The sequence below is a fragment of the Antedon mediterranea genome, chromosome 5, assembly GCF_964355755.1.
Source record: "Antedon mediterranea chromosome 5, ecAntMedi1.1, whole genome shotgun sequence".
NCBI lineage: Eukaryota > Metazoa > Echinodermata > Crinoidea > Comatulida > Antedonidae > Antedon > Antedon mediterranea.
The window spans coordinates 9,953,618-9,977,950 of NC_092674.1; the positions used below are offsets into that span (position 1 = coordinate 9,953,618).

The following is a 24,333-nucleotide window of genomic DNA, read 5'->3' on the forward strand; positions in this document are numbered from 1 at the left end:
CATTAGCCAATGTCAAAAAACAGAATGGCATAAAGAAAAATTTTAGTGAATTCAGGTTAGTAAGCCTTGAATGTATTCAGTAGGCGATGACTTAGGCCATTAGATGTGGGGGTACTCTATTAAAGGCCGCTAAAGATGACTGGATAAAACCCGTTGATACAGTAAATGAAAAGATAACACATTGCCTGGTTGCTTTTCCAGTTTAAGCCTTGTCATTGGTGCATACATACAAATAGAAAAACATATACATTGATATATATTATTATTTTAAACATAATGCAATTCATATTTCCAACATGATATTAGATTTTCTGATGGCCATCTTTCCATTATCAGTGATAAATTACAGTTGATATAATGCATGTTAAAAGCGTCTATTTTTTACCCTCTGTTTTAATAGTAATGCATCAGTTGTTTCATATGAGATATTATTAACATCAATGTTGTAAAAAATTTGAAAATACGATACTCAATTTAAATGTTAAATTACCTTTGATTCTCTTCTATTAGAATTTTCATTTTAAATTCCACGAACGATTCATAATTCATTTTTCTCATCAAAATTTTGAAATAATGCAAGTGTAATTTTTTTGTAGATAATACTGTATTAGTTTACAGTAAATTGCATTTTTGTTAAAAAAATTGTATAACCCACATTAGTTAAAAAGGAGATTTAAAGTCTGTTAAATAGTGTTGGGTTTAGAAACGTACCATACCTTAAGTTTTATCAAAATATTTACACAAACTACAATCTTATAATGCAATATACTGTAATACCATTTTATCATTATTATACTGAATCTCAATTTTTAATACTGAATGTCAATCATTTTTAGCTATGTAATATAATTTTTTTATCATATTTAGATTTTAATTAACACAATATCAAAATATTTTCTATCATCTTTATAACATCAGACTGTGTAATATCACTTAAATATCCATAGATAGATATAACTTTATCATATTGTTTATCTTATGTGCAATAAAAGTGTGCTGCCCCCACAAAAGAGAAAAAAAGTCAAAGTCAACTGTGTTTAAATTATTAACAATTAAATTTAATATAAAGCATACGAAAGAGAGAATTGTAAACCATACATTATAACCATACACTAGAACCCTATCAAGGGACACCTTTGGGCTAACAAATTGTCCCCTTTAAGGCTAACAAATTGTCCCCTTTAAGGCTAACAAATTGTCCCCTTTAAGGCTAACAAATTGTCCCCTTTAAGGCTAACAAATTGTCCCCTTTAAAATCCCAAACTAAGTGTCCAAGTCAACTGTTGATCCAGTGTTTGGAATGGAGAACCATTGTGTATGGAATTTGACGTCAAAATGTCTACTATAGAATGAGTTTGTACTTGTTAATGTCATACCCTCTATTTCTATCCAAAAGCATTTTGAATAATTAAAATGCTTTTATAACATGGTATACTGTATTTAAATTATAAAAGAATGAGAGAACTATTCAATATATTGTAATTATATAAACATTTGCATTATTAAAAGCATCAAGAAAATTCTGCTTGATCTAATCGATATTTTTATCTACAGTAAAGTACATTGTACCACATGCAATTGTAAAACTACTATAAAAACCATTTTATTAGTATATTTTAATATATAGGTCACCATTTAAAAATTACTACACATACAAAATAGGCTGTCTGGCTATATTTAGGTCAACGCACTTTTAACTTAGAAAAAACAAGGACATGGTTTTTTTTCTAGACATAATCAAACTGTATTGAGTATAGTTAAATTCCGGGATTTTGCAAGAATGGAAATTAGGATTTCCTAGAAATATTCTCTTGATTTCATTATCAATATCAGGGTTTTATACCAACCATAGTGGCCGAAGGCTCCACTCAATGCTGCTTTGCAGATCACACATGGCCAGCTAGTCACGACACCAATTGGAGAACGGAAGCATTCAACATATGCAAATGTTACACAGTGACCATGGCTGCAATGGTCTGTGTAGTTTTGACTCCTATTAAAGGTTCCAGCCTGTACAACATTATTAATATTATTATTTAGATTTTGTATTTCATGTCAATAAATTAAAATTAGACCTATAATGTATTTCTGAAATATTTTTTAAATTAAATCTTTGCCTTACAAAAGAGACTGTGACTAAATGACCTACAAGTTTGGGACAAGTTAGCAAAAAGACAGACAAAGGCCAAACTTGACCTAATTTTACTTCAAATCAAATTCTTCTCAATGTTACGATCTGTTTATTGCAATCTATTTATTTTTTTCTTTGTTTATAAACTAAAAAAGACTGAACTAATTGACAGGAAATTAAAAATGTAATTTATATTCAATAAAAAAGTAATTGTATGGTTTTCAGACTTCAACACAGACAACAATAAAGCCTTTCTACTTGATAAAGTTCAAAAGTACTTTGACATTGAGGTTTCCAGGAAGTCTTTGACAGTTTGACCAAATCCTTTGCACATGGGTTGTGGTCAGATACTTCAGCAAGGGAGCCTCAATCTTCTTGCACAATAATTTCCGATGATATGATGGTCATATGCTGATACCAAGCAATATATTGAAAAAGTTTAAAATAAATTATTTACAGTATTAAAATATTTTTTGTTTTAAAAAAAATGTGTAACATTTAATACAATAGAACCAACATTATTGTTATTATTCCAACAAAGTGTCCCATTAATAAGGATTTTCTGTAGTGTTAAAACACTTGTTCATTTCATGAGAAAGAGTCCCCTAAATGTCTCTTGAATAGAAGTTTGCTGTGGTGTTAAAACACTTGTTCATTTCATGAGAAAGCGTCCCCTAAATGTCTCTTGAATAGAAGTTTGCTGTAGTGTTAAAACACTTGTTCATTTCATGAGAAAGAGTCCCCTAAATGTCTCTTGAATAGAAGTTTGCTGTAGTGTTAAAACACTTGTTCATTTCATGAGAAAGAGTCCCCTAAATGTCTCTTGAATAGAAGTTTGCTGTAGTGTTAAAACACTTGTTCATTTCATGAGAAAGCGTCCCCTAAATGTCTCTTGAATAGAAGTTTGCTGTAGTGTTAAAACACTTGTTCATTTCATGAGAAAGAGTCCCCTAAATGTCTCTTGAATAGAAGTTTGCTGTAGTGTTAAAACACTTGTTCATTTCATGAGAAAGAGTCCCCTAAATGTCTCTTGAATAGAAGTTTGCTGTAGTGTTAAAACACTTGTTCATTTCATGAGAAAGAGTCCCCTAAATGTCTCTTGAATAGAAGTTTGCTGTAGTGTTAAAACACTTGTTTATTTCATGAGAAAGAGTCCCTTAAATGTCTCTTGAATAGAAGTTTGCTGTAGTGTTAAAACACTTGTTCATTTCATGAGAAAGAGTCCCCTAAATATCTCTTGAATAGAAGTTTGCTGTAGTGTTAAAACACTTGTTCATTTCATGAGAAAGAGTCCCCTAAATGTCTCTTGAATAGAAGTTTGCTGTAGTGTTAAAACACTTGTTCATTTCATGAGAAAGAGTCCCCTAAATATCTCTTGAATAGAAGTTTGCTGTGGTGTTAAAAATATTTCTCTTTGTTCATTTTATGAGAAAGTGTCCCCTAAATAGGAGTGTCCCTTGAATAGGGTTTTCCCAAAGGAGGGTTCTACTTTATTTGCTTCCAATATAAAATATAATATACTGAATGTATGTTTTCTGCCTTTCCTCTACTACCTTTCCTCTCCTACCTTTCCTTCTACCTTTCCTCTCCTGCCTTCTACTGCCTTTCTCTCCTGCCTTCTACTACCTTTCCTCTACTACCTTTCCTCTACTACCTTTCCTCTCCTACCTTTCCTTCTACCTTTCCTCTCCTGCCTTCTACTGCCTTTCCTCTCCTGCCAGTGTCTTCTATTACCTTTCCTCTACTACCTTTCCTCTCCTACCTTTCCTCTCCTGCCTTCTACTGCCTTTCCTCTCCTGCCAGTGCCTTCTATTACCTTTCCTCTACTACCTTTCCTCTCCTACCTTTCCTCTCCTGCCTTCTACTGCCTTTCCTCTCCTGCCAGTGCCTTCTATTACCTTTCCTCTACTATCTTTCCTCTCCTACCTTTCCTCTCCTGCCTTCTACTGCCTTTCCTCTCCTGCCAGTGCCTTCTATTACCTTTCCTCTACTACCTTTCCTCTCCTACCTTTCCTCTCCTGCCTTAAGGTATTGTGGGTTCCTTAATACAGAACTAATATTAAACTGGTGCATTTCAAGTAAAAACATCATTTTAACATCCTGAATGTGCATTATGTTCTGTCTGCATTCGGATATATTATTAATTATTACCTTTATAAACATTGCTTTGGTCACACACACCAGACATCCTGGTATGGGGCAGACAGTGCGCTAATGCACCAATGTAACCTTAAAATTTGTACCACTGAAGTTCAATAAAATCTGTCAAAATATATCCTGTTTTTTATAACTCAATGTTTGAATGAAATAGTAGGATATGGATTATGGTTGAATAAACGTGGTGGAGTCACGCGTTTTTGTCCGCGGTGCTTGACTGCTTATTACTAGACTGTATAGCACTTGTTATGTCATTGGTTATTCCCAGCTCAGAATGTGAACATTGGAAAATTGGAAATATTATTTTGAAATTGATATTATTTTCTAAGTAATTTTGTAGGTTTCATACGTGTCTATAAATAAAAAATACCGTCTCCTCATCAAAAGCTGAATAAACCATTTCACGTTAAAAATGGACAACCAAGAATAGTTCAAGAATAGTTCTGATGCAAATTCAAAAAATAAAAAATAAATTTCCCTATTTGAAAACAAGCTGAATGCTTTTTAAGCTTTCAACCATTCATGGTTGGACTGATACTGATATTGAAGTTTTAATAGCAATATGCATGTACTGTATAATTAAGGTGCTAAACTACTATAAAGTCCAATTCCAAAGGAAATCAAAGTGACAAGTTGGATTAGGGACATAAGAGTGTAGTACTGTTTACACTTATTCAGTCTACAAACTATCCAAAGTGAAAGTCTACATAAGAATTTTGAAAGTTTGTAAAAGGTTGTCAGAATAATTAACAAAGTGATAGAAAGTAAATTCCAGTCTAGCCGTGTCTATAAACAGTGCGGCAATCGGACTATTATTAATCATTATAACTGTACTGTTACACCTTCCTGTAGTACTAGGCTATGCGAAGTGACGCAGTTTGATGCATAAGAACTGTTTTGTGGTTTACTTTTAATTAAGCATATATCATAAACTGTTCCAGTGAGGGGAGGATATCCAGAACGGCACGTCTGAAAGTTACCCTTGGTTATCGTCGGTGATCCGTGCTAGGTACAGTTATCCTAGTATAAAAGTTCCTGCAACTGTTTTTAACTTTTATTTTTATTCAATATTCTGGACATCAAGAGCTGACAACTGTAGATTTGAAGGGTAGAGAAATAATCAATTCAACTTTTTTTGAAGAATAATATCTTGATATATATTCCAAAGTGCGGATTTTGTGATTTTAATTGGGCAATAGTTGGTGTTTTGATTTTCATTAGTTCAATTGCTTAATTGACAATACTTTTAAAGGAAGAAACAGTAAATGTAAGTATATTATTCAATATTATTACCACAGGAATATTTTGTTACATATTAAACTTCAGAATACATATCAGTCTTTGAAACTTTGCATTAGTATCTCTCCTTTTGGAGGGCATTGAACAACTTTTGGACAGCAATGCGGCCAACCCATTTTCACCCCAAATTATCAACCTGTGAAATGAACGACAGGCAGCTGCTAGTATATATTTGTTGACACTACTGGCAACCCGTATTCAAGGGACACTATTATCCCTATTAAGTGGACAGTTTCTGGATTCTAGAGGTGTCCCCCACCCCCTAATAAGAGTCAGTGGCTACACAGTGTGATCATTCTATTAAACCATTTCAAGTGTGTACCGGTATATATGTTTACGGATTATTTTTCTTTGGTTTTTTTGTCTTGAGCACTTCGGTGGATGTATGCTTAACAAATCATCTTTTTTTATTGTCTTATCTCTACAAATTGTGTTTTATACTATAATCGTTTTCAATCAATTTTATTAACTCAAGTAAGTATGCATAGACTACCAACACCAACAGTTGACACCTTTTTTTTTACATCCTTGTACGTGGTCTTTTTATTTTATTTTATTTTTATTTTATTTTATTTTTAAAACCAGAAACAACAGCAGAAACAAATCCGCCACTTACAGCTTCGTTTAACAGATACAATACAATTACAACAACTCAGAAACACTTAAATTACGACGAAACAGATAAAGATTGGAATTAAAAATGTCAATATGGGGATGGGCCTGGACTAAACTATTATAATATAAACTTAATCTACTGATGTAACCATTTTTGAGAACATTGACTCTACAAAAGGGAACACAAAGGATATTGTTGTTTCTTAAATTACGGGCGGGAACACGAATACCGAAATTGGAGATAAAGTTGCAGTCAAAAATAGAATGAAGACATTTAAAAAGAAAAATAAGATCATTGTGATTCTTCAATGTCTTTGATCATGTCTTCTACGAGTTTGGTCATTGATTGTATACCAAGCATACTACAGTGAACGCCTTTTTTGCCTTGTTGCACCTTCATTCATTTCATCAGGTCAGATGCAAATCTACACGCTGAGAGTTTTGCCTCGGGTGTACCACACACTCTATCTCGTGCTGACTTACTTTAACCCAACACTTCGCCATTCATTCCTCTATCTTGTATTCAACAAACTGCTTTATTGAATTTTGTAATTAGTATCGTTACATTGGACGTTTTTTAATCAATTTCTTCTGATAAAATTACTTGCCTAATATAATCTAAAATTCATCGCTCAAATCTTAAATTAAATGATAACAGTTTTTCAATTTCAGTTCATTTTAGTTGTAATTTCAGAATGGTAAATTATAGTTGTGTTATTACATTAAATAGTTTTATGTGATTGATATCAATGTTTGTAATCTTTCGCGAGTTATGGAATTTCTTTGCGGATGATCTATAGTAGAATTTAATAGATTTAAATGAACCATCTCAAATTGTGCTACAGTATTATGTGTATATTTTGTTTTCCGTATGCTGTATTGTTGTATAATGATTTCAGTTTATTTAGATGCAAAGACTTTTAACCAGGTAGATTACCATATTTTTTTATTTTATTTCATACGCATCCAACAGCGAGTAACTCCCCAATTACAGGAGAAATAAACTATTTAACTAATTTATCATGCCTGTAAACTGTCTCCTTTGAGGCTTAGGGAGGGGAGTTGAAAGAGCTACAGCTCCACTATTATTTTATGGCTTTCTACCAGTTAGCTTTCCTGGATATGCCTTAACCTGATGTACATGCCCTAACCTGGTGTACATGCCCTGATTGTACAATGCTTTAGCATTAAAACTTTAAATGGACAAGTCAATCTGTTTGTCAACACAAGGGATGTAGACATCCCTTATTATATGTGCCAGTATAGTTGAAACTAAAGTTGTCCCAGTGGTATATTTGGCGGAGTGGCAGTGGGTAATTTAGTAGAAGTACCATCGCAGCCTAAATTTGCTAACACTTAAATTTATTTTGTGCCTAACTTACCTGGATAAACCATCATTGGCTGTTTCTTTTCTGAGGGGAGTTAACTCGAAAAGTAACAAAAACTATAAGACAGTGTTGAAATTGTTTGGGAAATCACTAAAAGTTGCATCTCTCACCTAAACTCCTGAGAATTTATTGTATGGATAACTATTTAATAATTAAGAATATTATAATGATTTATATTCTTATGAAAATGGCCAACTGTTTTATCTGTATTTTTAATCCTTGTTGCACGTTTCTCATCTGTTTCATCGTTTCTACACTAGCTTAGCAAAGATAATAGAACCGTGTCTAATAATTGCTGTTTACATTGATGTATATGTTAAGTGTAGTAGAGGCGTTGAAGTGGTTGAATTATTGGCAAACCTGTCATCAATTCTGTCCTTTTAATTGGCTTGTACATTTAACATTTTTAACACGTTTTATTTTTAACCTCTTACATATTAGTCTCTATTTCGGACAACACTTGACTGCAAAATAGCGTTTTTCCTCGTTATGAATCATCATACTGATCAATTGACATTTTACTCGTCACGTTTTTGATAACTAAACTGGGAGAAAAGTAAATGTCAACGCATTTTACCCTACATATGCAAAAGAAAGCGTGCCGTAGGCGTAAACTGCACTGGTCACCTGACCTTTCGTGAACTATTAGTAACGGTAATCCATGCAGGATGCTTGGTCAATGAAGTGTATAGTCCCTGTCTGATTTGTTTCGGAGACGTGAACTCGCTTGTCTGTCTGTGTGAAAAGTGTTGCAACAAAATGACTTTTCAAATTTGTCACAATGCCATTATATGTCCAGTATCATCATAGGCAAATTCTGGTATACTGCAATATCACATATGTTTCACAGTTAGCGGCTTATGGCCTATGATACAGGTGCACATGTAATACATATGTGTCACTGTATTAAAGAATTTGCCTGATACTGGTCAAATTATAGATACAGTACCAAGGATCCGCCACATTAATGTAAAACAAAAATATTTTTTTTTAAACCTTGGGATCCATATCTTGTTATGCTTAATGTCATTTTTGTATACGTGTTAATTTTCTGCTCGAGAATATATTTGTTTTATTATTCATCATGTACTGACTTTTAATTGCTGTCAAAAGATTTGCTTTGCGGATCAGTGTGTTGGAGGATGAGGTACTTTAAAAGATAATTTGATTAATTCTCCATTTCTACTGAATGGGTAAGGCCACCCCCTTATTGAGTAAATTACCTTGATTTGATTTTTATGATTGGAACAAAATGTGGCAAAGTATCCGCTTTTAAAATTGTTTCCATGAATTTAGCTTATGATGAGTGGGCTTATAAACCACGAAATTGATTTATTCCCAGAATAACAGTAGACGCTACCGACACTGCTTCAATTCAGATGCTGTCAGGGCAATCAACGTTGTTTAAAAAACAAAATGTACCTGTATGAAAATGACTTGTATTTGTTTTGCCACGAGAGAATTTAACTTCGCATTAATTCTTTTTATTTTATGTATTTGTGTCTCAGAACTACACAATTGTCTACAGTATGTATGTTGTGGGGTGTGGCTGAGCGGTTTAAGAAGGAGGGCCCTGCACACCATAGTCTCACAATCGGCACAGGTTCAAGGTTTTCCTCGAATAGTTTTGGTGTTAGAACAGTGTACACAGCTTTGTTTGTACTTTAAAGAACTCAGTGTATCTTTCGGAGTAGGTACTATGATACATCTCAGTCCCGTCATTGTGTACAAACGCATGAGTGTCGTCTGGTGGAATTTTGAAAAGAAGGAACACTTTAGGAGAGATGAAAGTTGTTATATGTGTAACATCTAGTCTACTGAGCTTTGTGATGATTATTGAAAATATATATGAATCCATTATCCATTAATTACTGTTGTTAATGTTACACAATATATGCAAATTACATTGGATGTTTCCACTGATGAAACTGTTAGCCTTCAAAAAGTATATATTGATATGGATGTCATCATTTTGATCTATGTCATTTCCACAATCATTTGTTAATCTAGAATTTGTTCAATATATTGACACTCTGGAAAAAAATTAATATAGTAATTATGCCGTGTATTTCGGCTTGCAAACGATTACAACCAATGTTGGGTGTAAGAGAAGTAGATGCGATACGTGATATGAATTAGATTTCACTGACGCTTTGTGATGGATCAGTTATTTCAAGTGTCCTACAGTAAAGCTTGCGGAACGTAGTCGTGTTTATGAATAACTAAGAAGTATATAAGTTTACTGATACTAGGTACTTAGTACATGATATGAATAAGAATGATGGATCTGATGATTCCATCTGGCATGCGTATCAACAGATTAAAAATCTAGGCATCGTGAAAGCTGGCACTGTCACTGACATATCTAGATAAGTAAGAGGCTAAGAGGAACATTTATCAATGTAATACACCTAGATTATATCATGTGCATTTTCAATCATGTATAATTGTAAGGCTTTCACCATGGTTAGGATAAAAACTAGTTGCTATATTAGATCATAGCAAAATATTTTACCTTGAAAACTCTGATATATCCATCATTTAATATTGAATCAAGGGAACTTCTTATGTAAAGATATTTATTTTTTATTTATTTATTTTATTTAATCGAAACCAACAGCGATAATTACCGCCACTAACAGGTTTGATACAAACAAAGCCAGGACTGTTTAAAGCACCTTTATTAGTCCTAACATTGATCAAGGGCTTCTCTCGTCCAGTGCCCACCTTGACCAGAGGTCTGAGGGAGATACTAGATGCAGGGGCTGCCATAAGAGTCAGCAGTGCTGATTTCAAATGCCTAACGGGACCCCAGCTCCGTATACAGCACCCGTTATTCCCAGATGGTCTCCCATCCATAAAGCTCTAACCAGGCCCAATTATATTTCATATAATAAAGATTTTGGATGGTAGACTTAACAGATGAAAGGGCGAAGGATGAAATTGACAGTACTATCCCGAAACGAAAGCTTGCTATAGTATTAGTTTAAATATTTTTTAGTAGGTTAAATCGTGATCACATGTGACACATTTCCTCATTACTTTACTCTTGCTTATACTTACATTATTATTAGTAATAATGTGACAAACATGTGACACTATTTATTGCAGAACTTTCCTAAAGCTCTCTCTATGCTATCAAACATATGTGACATAATGTGATATGCCCATATATGGACATAATGATGTCATATCACTACCATATTTGAGCATATTACTACCATATTTGGGCACATCACACTTTTTTTGTCAAACTTTGATAGTGTAGACAGAGCTTAAGATATCTACGGTATTGCAGATTTGATCCTACTGGCATGTTGCAAGAATTTGTGTTTTCTTAATATGTACTGTATGTGGTCCAGCTACTACTGTAACACCTGTGGGTTTGGATTCTATACCTTTGATAAACAAGGAACTACCGGTATTGCATAAATTATTAGTTCAAACTGCAAGATTTCAAAGTGATTGTAATTTTGTAGACAATGTGATCAGGAACCTTTGAAATGTTTATTTAACAGTAAAGATCACATGGCAGAACTCACTTTTCCCAGACACTTGCGTAACAATTTACAATAGCCACATTCAAAATATAGGTTTGTGTGGGAGTAATTCTGGGGATGTGTTTGATATTCACATGAACAATATGCTTTAACGCTATGCAGAATAAGAGCCTCGTTTCTATAAATAAAAGTTGCTACGATTTTGTTAGGAGTTCATGACGCGCAACGCTTAACTGTGTGGGTGTTTTGTCTGTGTCTTCCAAATTGTGTCGCAGACAAATCGGGAAAGTTTGAACCAGTTCAACTCTACAGACTTGTCTGAAATGGATAGACACGCCTCTCCCTGTTGCGTCGCGACACCTAGTAAACACGTAATGGTTATGAAAATCAAAAATTATACCAACAATTTCAAAACCATATCAACAATTTCAAAACCATATTTCTCTTTAAATATACTCAGTTAATTGCCTTGACTATTAAAAGAAAAATCGTAAATTAATAAAAATGGCAAAATAGTAATTTGATGTATTGCACAATAGATATACCTTCCTACTGGACGCAATATTCCAATGCAACAACAAATAGTATGTCTGACTGTTGCATTCTGGGTTCATTTTTTCTGTCATGTGATGTGATGTCATGTGTATCCTGTTAATCACATGGTTTGACCATATTTGAATCTGTAGATAGTTTATATCATCGATTAGATTGTAGAATTACTGTATTTTCATATTTTAGCAACCGGTTGTGGGCTCCTAAGAGAAGGCCTAAAGGCTTGGGTTGTTTTAAAGCTTTCGGTTTTGTTTCCAGTTTTCGTATTATACAGACTATACCGTCTAGACAGACAGAAACTTATTATTATATGTAATAATAATTCCCCTTGACAAGTGATTTAATATTTAATATTTTTAAAACCTCATAAATTCAGCAATAAATAAATTTTGTAAATAATATTTAATTTTATTAGGATGTAAACAACATGAAATTAAACTACAATTTGTAACAATTTAATGTAAATTAAAATGAAAAACCTTTCTTTAATACAAATTATTGTACAGTAACCACATTTTTATTGAATTACTTATTAATTTGTTTACGTATATAATTTCATTATAACTATGCTTGTCATGTGATTATGAAAGATAAATACAGAACACAGTAGAGTAGATGTAATGTTGATTTAAATTCAAAAGATGATTTTATTGAATAAATACGAGATTAAAAGGTAGCTGAACCCTAATTAAAGTTCACATCAGATATTGAGCCGTCATTGATAGCTCATCAGCGTACCGCTAATAGATCGCTAAGCATATGCTTATCTATGACACGACAGTAGCTGCACCAGAAGCGATAAATATGGTAAAATGCGTTTATACCTGAATGTTCTAGTCAAATTTCATTACCTTTCACTATGCCTTGCACTTGGGAGGTTTACAACCTTGAAAAACACTAATGAGACCTAGATTAGTTTATTTCATATCCAGAATTTAATATTAAATATAATTACTTGGATCGTTATATATCTACTGATGTGACGTGCATGAGTGATTACAGGTGATATTTGTGTCAAATTATTAAACAACAAGGTTAATGTTTTTATCATTTGATTTTAAGGTGTGTGACTTGTTAAATATGAAATAGTGCATCTCAATTATTTAGTTATTATACTTTATAATATAACAGTAGTATAGTAATAATATATACAGTATATAGTTTATATAATGTCTACAGTATCTATACTTCTGGCTACTAAAGGTACGGTAATTATAGAGGGGGCTATGTAAGCGTAGGTGTTACGTAAATCAGATAGCTTATGTCAATGGTATTCTGCAAGCCAACGATGTAGCATTTTGACCGGAGAGCCAACATATTTTGAAGCCACAAGTTCAAAACTTGTCAGTACCTTTTTGTGTCTTCTCTTTTTTTTTGTTTCTCTGATTTTTTTACTCACCTTCGAAGGCCTGGAAAAAGCATCCAGAGAAAAGATACAGCACCATATCCCTTGCCATGGTGTTTTAGTTTTACCATTAAAAACATTCAGAATACCTGATTTTCTAGACACATTTGTCAGGCCAAGGATGTCTGATATTGGAAGAGTTGACTGTAAAATGTTCCCCCTTAAATTTTGAATGATTTTATTTCATATGAACTTTATATTAAAAAATTTAAGATCAGGATAGACTGAAGTTGCAATGATACATATTAATATAATCAAAGTTTAACTTTTATAAATAATATACACATTTAAAATCACATTTATAATATAAAAATGCAACATCATCTTATTATTTGGTTTATAAATATTGTATTGTAATATTAAAAGATTGAATGGAAACGAATATACATTGAGTTGTTGAGTGGCATAAAGAGATATGCTAGAATGACAAGATAATAAATATATTACAATATTCACTTCAATAGGCCCCTATTTCCCCAGGGCCTGAGGTCAAAAGTCAAAATCTTCTCTAGAGCCAGAGATAACTAGAATGTGTACACACCTCTGGGAGCATTTGATGGAAACTAAAAACTTAGCAAGCTATTTTCATCAAAAATGAATTCAACCTTTTAAAACTTGTTTATGGTTTGAGGCATTCCTGTCGTGAGAATGTCTGCGATCAAATATAATGGGAATCATTTTATAAGTTATTATTAGTATTATCTTGTAGGCTAAAGTTTATAATCTAATGCATGCTATTCCTGTCATATTGCCGATTATAGAAACCTCTTTCTATAGGTAAAAGTTTAAATCTAATGATATTATTACAGTGGAACCTTCACCTACGGGATTGTGTGTCCCTTTAATAGGGTTTTACCTGAATACGGATTGGTCATAGGGTTTAAACATATTATTCATTTACAGTATGGGGAAAGGTGTCCTCTTAATAGGGTTTTACCTGAATACGGATTGGTCATAGGGTTTAAACATATTATTCATTTACAGTATGGGGAAAGGTGTCCTCTTATAGGGGTGTACAAAATAAGGGTTTTACTGTTTGTAAACCTATATTGAATGTTCGGAACATCATTTTACAATTTTTAGGCCCTTTGCCCATTTCTTCAAAATCCTGGATCTGCCACTGTTTGACATGTATTGAAAAATTAAAAGTTAAAATAAAATTGTTCAAAGATCATAAAACATGTCAACAACATTGCCATTACCATTGTGGGTGTTTATATTGTTATCAATCAATTCTTTACAATAAAGTATATTTTGCCTTTTTGAACTTCGCATTGTGTTCCCTTATTGACCTTGCTAGGCTCTTGGTAGGCTATACTGGCCTAGAAAACCCCTGGATATTTTCTTTCATCCCTGCTTGTTAAAAACGCCTCATTTCCAGCCTAGCATTCTGTTGCAAATCCTCTCCTCAGGGTCTCATTGTGAACAGTCTGTGGACACAGTTACTTTTACCTCGGCTTTCATACTTCAAGTTTTAAGTAGAGCTAGTCTACTGTAGCGTTGATGATGACTTACTAATGTTGCGAGCTGTGTGTTCATGCACATGTTAAAACTCCCTATGGTGGGATTATTGTTTTTTAAAGTTGGTAGTTATTACTGATAGTATCAAAGGAACCGGAGAGAGATCATAATTTATCTTATTTCTTTATGTTGCAACTTTTAAAGTAGCTACTACTGAGGGGATCATAAATTATATGCTGCTTGCTTTAATGATAATTTGCTGTTCACTTGATTTTATTATTTTATCTTTTATTTTCTTAGTAAGCTTTTCAATATCCCAGTATAGAAGGCCCAGTGACAGGACCATAATCGCCAAACTGAGAGGCGATTCTCTTTTCGAATAGTGTCTCAAGTTCTTTATGGTGCATATGAACAATGTATGAACCAACAGCTTTAAGTCCCATCTAAAGGACAATGCATAAGCCTAAAGTATCTTGACTAAAGATACAGGCAATGGCACAGACAGGTCTCCAACCCATGCTTCTTGTATGCTAGTCTGATATCCCTTTACATTTATACACTCGGAAAGGTCGATGCAGCACCTGATATTCCCAGACGGTCCCTTATCCAGTTCGGCCCTACCGTGCACAATGTGACTTAACCTGGATGATATGAACCGGTGGTCAACATTTGGGAGTGTGTTAGATGATTAATCGCACTCGCATGTCTCAAATGACAAGATCTGCATCACCTTGATTGCACTATTGTAGTTGTCTAGCTGTAGAAAATGTCCCTTATTTACATATTTTTCACCTGTTGGCAAAAAAAACTGCTATATCATGTTGCTTTTACGCCTCACCGCTAATGCTGATATCATGTCTGCTCCTGTTGTCGTTAAATTGTTAATCGTTGAGCACATTTTACATCCAGAAAGTGTAAAGTCATATCCATCATGTATTTCTACCAATAAACAAAATCCAGGCAATAAATCAGACACTCATCTTGTTTCAGTACATAATAAATTAAAGTTATATTACTGTTGTAAAATAGCTTTTAGTTTCTTTCTTAATACCAAGATGTGAATTCAGTAATCGTCATTTATGTATTGTGTCAACTTGCTCCGTAAAGTAGCATCACATTAGTATTTGTATGCATTATGATTACATGTTGTTTAAAAGATTGGAGAATATTTGTAAGGTTTTCTTGAAGAGACTATCTGGAAGATATTGTAGAAAAAACGAAAAAAAAATATTATGAAAAATTAGCTACAGAAAAACGACAACATAATAAAAATATTCACTATTTCTTGTTCATATCATTTATTTTCGACTATCAAGCTTGGTTCCGAAGGACGTAAGTGCTACATAAGTGTTTTGACCAATCACAAGTGATGGATTATTCAAACTCTCACTTGTAATTGGTCATTTTGGTGATGTCTACATCCTTGCATTACATTATCATCATTATGTGCAGAAAATTAATAGTTCAGTATGCGTACTGTATTAAGTACATTAACGATGAAGAAATTAATGGGTGTTTCTTTGGTGAACACATCCCTAGCTTGTGTGGGGATGGAAAAAAATATGCATGAGAATAATTAGAAACCTCCTTAAACAATGGTACTTTAAGATGATGAAGATTTTTGGGAGGTGAGAGAAGCAGTGCAGTGGTGTAATGGCTATGTATGAGCGCCCAGACCTTGAGCAGCCCAATCAGTGCTGTGGTGTAATGGCTATGTATGAGCGCCCAGACCTTGAGCAGCCCAATCAGTGCTGTGGTGTAATGGCTATGTATGAGCGCCTAGACCTTGAGCAGCCCAATGCAACTACCCAGCGTTGGACGGCCCATTAGAAGTGCTAAACCATGGACTTTATGTGTTACACCAATGGAGAAGAGATAATGATTGCCGGGAACATGAAAAAACCTTAATTGGTCAAGTCACCACTGTGCTATGGGAAGTGCTCTTAGACTCTATTTGAAGAATACTAAAGCTTTCAGAATTGTAATCTTTCATTGGGATTAAATTTATTGCTATAACGTCAGTTCAGAAGAATTTATTTCTAAACCAGCTATAAATTGGATTGGGTTCAAAAAGCATAAAAACATGGTTCATATGTCTAATGTAACAATAATAAAATATCAATTTGTTGGAAGTGCATTCTTTAAAAGATGGGGAATTGAGTTTTTACTTTCTGTAACAGTATTATATTTCGGTAAGTCAATAAACTACATTCGTGATATAATATGTATGAAATAATTTCTGAATAGTCTTGAATTTTATTGTAAGAGAGGGAAATTGAGTTCGCTGTAATATATTGTTGTTGAAGTCATGTTTGCATTTAGAACCGCAAACATGCCCAATGAAACTTAAAACGCTTCTCATGTTACAATACGTTTTTATTAATTTTTACTTCTAAACTCCTTGTTTGTTCCACCATGAATTATTCAGATGATTTGCTTTAGTATTCAATTCAGTTTTCAATATCTTTATTTCGGAAGTCGTTTTTTATCTCGCACACATCCTACTGTACATTGAGAAACTCGGCAATTGCAGGATGGAAAAACTACTATTTTATTGTGTATATCAGTCCTATTTTCATATCACTTCACACAACTCTGAGGCATCACCACCAGTGTTTTGTATGGTGTGTACCCGAGTGTGTGTAATCTCCAAAATTCTACAAAGCAAAGTGGTTTAAGTCTCATTTGAGCCTCACTGAGTGGAGTAGAAAGAGTTACAACCCTGGCACTAGTTCAGGATTGAAGCTTGGGATTAGAAGACAAGCACATTATCGATCAAGGTATAAGCTCCGCTAAATCCATCTCTGTACAAATAACCAAAACAAATAACCTACTGTATCTATATTAATCATTTCCTCAAAAAACATACTGTAATGTGCAGAAAAATGTTTTGTTTCTTTTTTTTGCATGTGCAAACTGAAAGAATTATCAAAACTTTTAATATCTTCTATTACACATTTGTTTGATTAAAGAACCATATGATTTTGAATTAATACTTTCATTTCCTTTCTTATACATTTCAATTTTTAAACATTCATATCTATAAACCTAACAAGAGCATGTGAAATCCAAATTAAAGATTATGATTCGATCGAAAAGAATACAATCTCAGTTTTTCATTTACCGACCGTTTTCTTTTTCATGTACGGTAGTTTATTACAACCGAACGAGAGTAAAGTCAGAACCTAATCAATATTTCTGATTGCCTACATACTAGTTCATTGGCCAATGTTAATTCATCAGTTGTAATTTGTTCTCCATCTCTCGTGAGAAATTCACGAAACGGATTCAATGAGTAGCACGAAGGTTTTCCTGATGAGTCCCAGTTATCGTTCCCTAAGTACATCATCGATACCATGCCTCTTGGTTTTTCTATTTGCTACATTGAGTGATGGTTATTTAATGATGTCTATTGGTGTCATTGTGTATCACACTTGAAGGAGGATGTATGTCAGTGATCTTAATCAAAAACCATAATGTAATAGGTACATCTATTTCGTGCCTAGATTACTTGGATAAACCGACAACTGCCCTAGTCTAAGATGGAGATATAACTGAAAAATAGTTTATCCCTATTCCTATATTCTGCAAACCATACAGCCTACATACGATCAGCATCATTTAGTTTAATTTCTTTAAGTCATTAGGTTAATGGCTATAAAAAAAGGGAAAACTTTAGGTACTGAAAATTATTAATTAATTATTTAGTTTTGGAATTTAAATGGAAGTTAGATGCGATTTGAAAGCTCTACTTTTAATGGGAGGTAATTATGCAAAATTTATCATTACAATAATGATGCTAAGAATGTAAAATAAGTAAGAGTAAAATATCAGTGGTAAATTTGAATGTCAAGAGTTATTCATTGTGTTCTGTAGTAAGTATTTAATACCACACGATTGGAAAGAGGCAATTTGTGTGTTTTTCCTAATTTAAGTTAGCTTGGTTGTACCAATTAATCTCGCATATTAACCTGTAGATGACTCTTATTGTCTTGTTTCTTGTTTTCATAGACTTCAAATTGGCTTAGCCTACAAAAATCCTTTTAGCTCTTTGCTAAGCTCTGGCTTTAGGCCTTTTATCCTTGAATGCCAATGAGATATTCAATAAGAAGTAAAATATTTTACAAAATATTTATCATCATGTATGAACTGAGAAACGAAAACACACTGCTCTCCCCTTCTTCTCAACATGTTTGATGTTGGAAACTTTGCTTAATATCAATACAATACAATAATACTGTTGAAATTCTGCATGAAATTTTTCTGAATCTGTGCTCTACATCTAGTTCAGGTATTTGTGATATAATGTACAGTCTCTTGTCCCCACATTAAAACTTGTTTTTCTAAAATAATTTTAGTTGACAGAAATGCACTGAGTTGTTCTATTGTTTACAGTTTTAGTACAATTTTGACATCTGAAATATTTTGTAGATTACGCATACTAAGTTTATAGATGTATTCTTAAGATCTGACACTTTCAAGAGAAGTGTAAAAGTTTAAGTACAGCAGCAAGAAACAAGGAAATGTGTCCAGTTCAACGTGTAGATAAATAGTCAGGAAATACTGGTATTAAGCATTGCATTATATAGATTAGAAAGTCTCTCATCGGCTCAATCATACTTAGAAACTGCTATGTCAATGAAAAAAAAGCCAAAATTATTATTATTATTGATAGAAGAGTCCATCAAGAAGAATATGACATGTTGAACTGGCTTGGTTATGATTAAAAAGGCTGCCATTTTCATACACACTATAGCATTAATATTACGATTGATATTTGCCTGTATTTGATTACTTTACATTCATGCTGAACAATTAAGCCCTTCCTAGGAAATAAACCCATGTCCTCCAATTCTCAGTGTAAGCCCTTCCTGAGAAATAAACCCACCCTTCTGGGAAACAATCTCATCCTTCTGGGAAATAATCTCATCCTGGGAAACAATCCCATCCTCCTGAGAAATAAGCCCATTCTTCTGGGAAATAAACCCATTCTGGGAAACAATCTCGTCCTCCTGAGAAATAAGCCCATTCTTTTGGAAATAAACCTATCACAGGAAACAATCCCATCTTCCTGAGAAATAAGCCCATTCTTCTGGGAAATAAACCCATTCTGGGAAACAATTTCGTCTTCCTGAGAAATAAGCTCCTCCTTCTGGGAAACAATCTCACCCTCCTGGAAATAAGCCTATTCTTCTGGGAAACAATCCCATCTTCCTAGGAAAACCCCCATCCTAGAAAGTAAAACCAACCTAGGAAATAATCCCATCCTTCTAGGAAAATAGGCCCATCCTCATAATCGAATTCATACAAAATGATGTATGTGAATTATTAATATCAACATCATAGTTTCATACTTGCATATTTCTATTACGATATATAATATTGTATCCAGGAATGTATGTATTATACTTACGGTAATCAATTTTTTTAAATCTTGGACCTCCTAGCTATGTGAAATCAAAGTCCAGATATTATACAAAAAATGCTATTGTTCAATTGAAATGCACTAGACCAATATATTGATAACACTAGTCACTTATAGGCACAGTACAGACTTGACTGCACTAATATAACACTAGCATCTGCTTATAAACCAATATACGTTGTGATAGCTTCTGAAAACATGCCAAATATGTGGAGAGCGTTTCAAAACCAATGATTCGTCCGTAGCTTGCATTCATTGCAACCGTTTGATTCAAGATGGAAACAGCAACTTAATTGAATAAATGTTATAAAACAGAAAATATTAATTATGATTTTTATTAATGCAATGGAAATGACCAAAGATGTACTTCGTTTTTAAAAACTGGGCACGGCGTTTTTGAATAGAGCAGTCTATCATATCTTCTTCTTCTCTGCTTTATCTGGATGTTGGCTCCATGAACAAAATGTTCTCCATGTCTCTGTAAGTGGCCATAAGAAAATCATCTTCACATGGGAATGAATTCTTCCTCTTTTATTCTCTACACCAATGTTTCCATCAAAATCTAGCGACTCTTTCAATTTCCATTCTGACAACATGACTATACCATGGGGCTGTAGAGCTAAATGACCATACCATGTTAGTTTTCATTTGAAAATACTGTTAAATTTCTTTTATAGTGTGTGGCTGCATTGATTTGTATTGGAGCTGGATAATACTGTATCTCTACATTTGTACTGTTTAATGGAGCAACTAGTTCCTACATTATTATACCATTTGTAGTATTAGTATATGGATCAGGTGGTATAACAGATGATGTTTAAAAACCTTCACAAACTGTTTGCTCACACAGATAATATGCTGTGGATGGTGCCAGTTCATTTAGACCCTCTCAATTACCCTAATTATAAGTGTGTGTTCTGTCCGCTTAATAAACACCAATACGATAAAATCAATTTGATATGCCTGGATTTTGTTTGCCATTAACCTATGGAAAAGCATTAGGGATTTCAAGCACTTGATATGTACTGAATATCTTATACCCATAATTCATGTAAATACAAATAGAAATTTGTGTTAAGATTACTGACAATGTTTGCCACTGGCCCTGGTTTTAAATAGACTGTAGGGGGCGACATTTATAATAAAGGTCTTTCTTCCATGATTAAATTCTACATGAAGAGCATTAGTTTCATGACTTTAAAATAAACCTTATATTAAGATCTACCGTACATTTAAAGTTGATACTTTTTTCAAAAAAGAGTATTCTAAGGGAATTATTATCAAAATATCTGTTTTAATATACTATTGTATCTACAGTATTATGAAATTTGTATTATTTTATTATTCATTTCACAAATATTCCTATTAACAATGAGACAGTCGACTTTACTTCTCATAGTATAGTAAACTTCATAAGTACAGTAAAACCCTGATTGAGAGGAGATCCCTATTAAGAGGACACTTACCTGTGAAATGAAGAAAGAGCAATATATTTAAACACTATACGGCCCTTATTCAGTGGATACCCCCAGTATTGGGAACACTTATTTTTATACAATCTGAGTATAATAATAATATAATACAAGAAAAATCTATGTTTGATATTATGCCATGATCTTTTTGAAATGCTGTCATCTACTATATATTTATGGATTTATTAAATCATGTATTTTTTCTAAAAACAAATTATTATTAAAACAAATAATGTGATGTTATGATTTCATACAGTATATACCCATACAGTACTGATGTGTGCCATAGGGCTTTCACTTGATACACAAACTGCAAAATTGAATTCGTCTTTAATTCATTTTCTTGCAATGTTGCTGCAGACAATGTTTGTTTCTAGACACCCTACTAAGTACCACACAAGATCAACGTCCTCTACAAAATCCAAAATCAGTTTCTATTACTTACACTTGGCAAAATGAACTAGGATTACATACCAGATAATAGTATATTTTCACGCCTCGGCCGCTAATAACTAAATGTTACATTATATTAGATAGGATATTCTAGAAGGGACTTGCTTGGGGCGTAAGGAGGTCAGGTTGCAACGCATCTGGTTGGTAAACCAAATAGTACGAGGGAAATAAAACAAACTAAATATTTTAGATTTTTCAAAATATTTATTTAAATCCTATTATAAAGTTGTATATTTTCCTATTAAACCAATTTTTTTTTTTTTTTTGGCAACAAAAAAACACATTACTTTATTATAAGCTAATTTGTGTTAAACTTTATGTCCCCTGTAAAGATATCCAATTTATACTTTGGAATTTCAATTTAGCTAATATGGTAATTATTTGACTAAAACTGTTTTTTTGCTTTGTTAGCCATTTAAGGGATAAGATCACAGGGACCAAATATGTCCTCAAGAAATCTATTCTACTGTTAACTTTTCTAGGGTAAAAATGTTTACATACAATTAAAAATGAGTGTATGCTCTGTTACAGTGGGTCTATTAAAACAGTTTTTATCTCTATCTGTATCAAACATTAACTTATGAACTTTTAAAAAGCATCTATACTCTAAAATATTCTTAAACTTTAGAATATTCTTAAACTTTAGAATATTCTTAAACTTTTGCAAAACATTTTCTGTAAGATTCTGTGGCAATGTTCTATGAACTATAACCTTGTTCAAAAATTGATACTGATTATAAAACTTGCTTTTGGTTATAATATCAAAGCAATTTACGTGAAAAGCATATAATATTGTAACATTTATTGCATACTAATGAGTCCTCAAAAAAGCATATTTTTAGCAAATGACTGTCATAAATGTTCATCATGACTTAGCCAACTAATTATTGGCGAGACTTTTTCACTTCATGCTGTTGATTTTGCGGATTATTTATTAAATTGGTGGCCGAGTTGGGATTCTCCGTGGCTCATATAGGTTGTGTTATGACCTGTCTGAACATTATACTATTAGACATACCATATGTATGTTATGTATACAGTATATTATACAAATAATGAATGTTTATGAGTGCAATGGTACAAATAATTGCATGGGGTGAAAGAAGCGTAGCCGAGTGAAAATTATAACATTTCATCTTTCACCAAATTAGAAAAGGTATGGAAAACAATGAAATATTATATTAAATGAGTGTTAACATAATTAAGTTTCCAAATTTTCTGTGGTATGAAAAGGTTGTCCGTAGGACTAGGAGAGATGTAGTCTTTTTCTCTGCGAAATCATTTAAAATCATGTTTTATTCTAGTAACCGTTTCTATTGGTTACATAATATCAGAGCCAATCAGAGGTTAAGGTTGTTGTCATAATATGATGGCTTGTCAATTGTATAATTAGATTTCTGTAATTGATATGACCACTGCGATAAAGCTGGTAATTAACAATTTGATGAAATTGCACGAAGGCGGTGATGTAAATGAGTGATAAGTGAGAAAACTGAATAAATACAATTATTAAACACAAATGTTCTGTTCCCAGTTGTATAAAATTTACATTTAAAAAAGGAAAATCCATTAATATTTTCAATACTTTTTAATGGAATATTTAACAAGTACACATCAACTGTCAAACTGTTTTTGTTGGACACTAGCTTAAATGACTGTCTCCCTCCAAGAACAATTTTTACCTACAGTATCTGTGGCCTAATTAATAGTCCATACAACAGTGGCGGATCAAGGAATTTTGAAATAGGGTGGCCCAGACCCTAAAATATGTAAAATGGCATGTTCTATCTTTAGCACTAGGGAAGCGGGCATTTTAACAATGTTCTTGGTACCGTACTGTGTGCAGCTATATAGATATTCAATTCTCTATTCTTTCCCCAATTGCCAACACAAGGAGGCTACAACAATACAGTAGTTGCTATAGATGTTTTCTATTTTCGTTACTATACCACCACTGAAAACATTCCCATACCAATTGAGGTATGTTATCTAAGGATTTAGTGTTCTACCTGTACTTTATATAGCATTGTCAAAAATAAAATAGCAAAATATGATTTTATCATAAATATTTAATAATTTAAACAATAATTATGGTTATTTTTGCAGAATTCAAATACACAGCAACCCTGTGCAGAAGCCTTGTTCAAGTACGACGCCCAAGAGCCTTGGTAAGAAAGTTCATGTAAACTTTGAATAGGCCTTGACAGGTGTATATAATCATGTCATTAAATATGCCTATCAATCAATAAGATGTATTGGATTTCACATTTGAAAGAAACCTTCATACTGCAATGTGTGTATGATGAATGTTTTAGGATAGCTCCAGGTTTATAATTCCTATTGTTATAAAATATATGCCTAAATTTCAACGACGTTTATAATAGCCTGACATAGTTTTTGATAGCGGAGATGGAAAACAACTATCCATTTTTAACGACGTTTATAATAGCCTGACATAGTTTTTGATAGCGGAGA

At 33.0% G+C, this 24,333-nt stretch overlaps 1 protein-coding gene across 1 annotated transcript in view; it reads left to right on the forward strand.

Moving 5' to 3' along the window:
- Nucleotides 1–24,333, forward strand: part of LOC140050287 (uncharacterized) — a 92,309-nt gene that overhangs the window by 48,104 nt on the left and 19,872 nt on the right. The window contains exon 2 of the mRNA XM_072095408.1: nucleotides 23,965–24,026. Within this exon, the coding sequence (XP_071951509.1) occupies nucleotides 23,965–24,026 (62 nt within the window). The remainder of the gene's footprint in view (nucleotides 1–23,964; nucleotides 24,027–24,333) is intronic.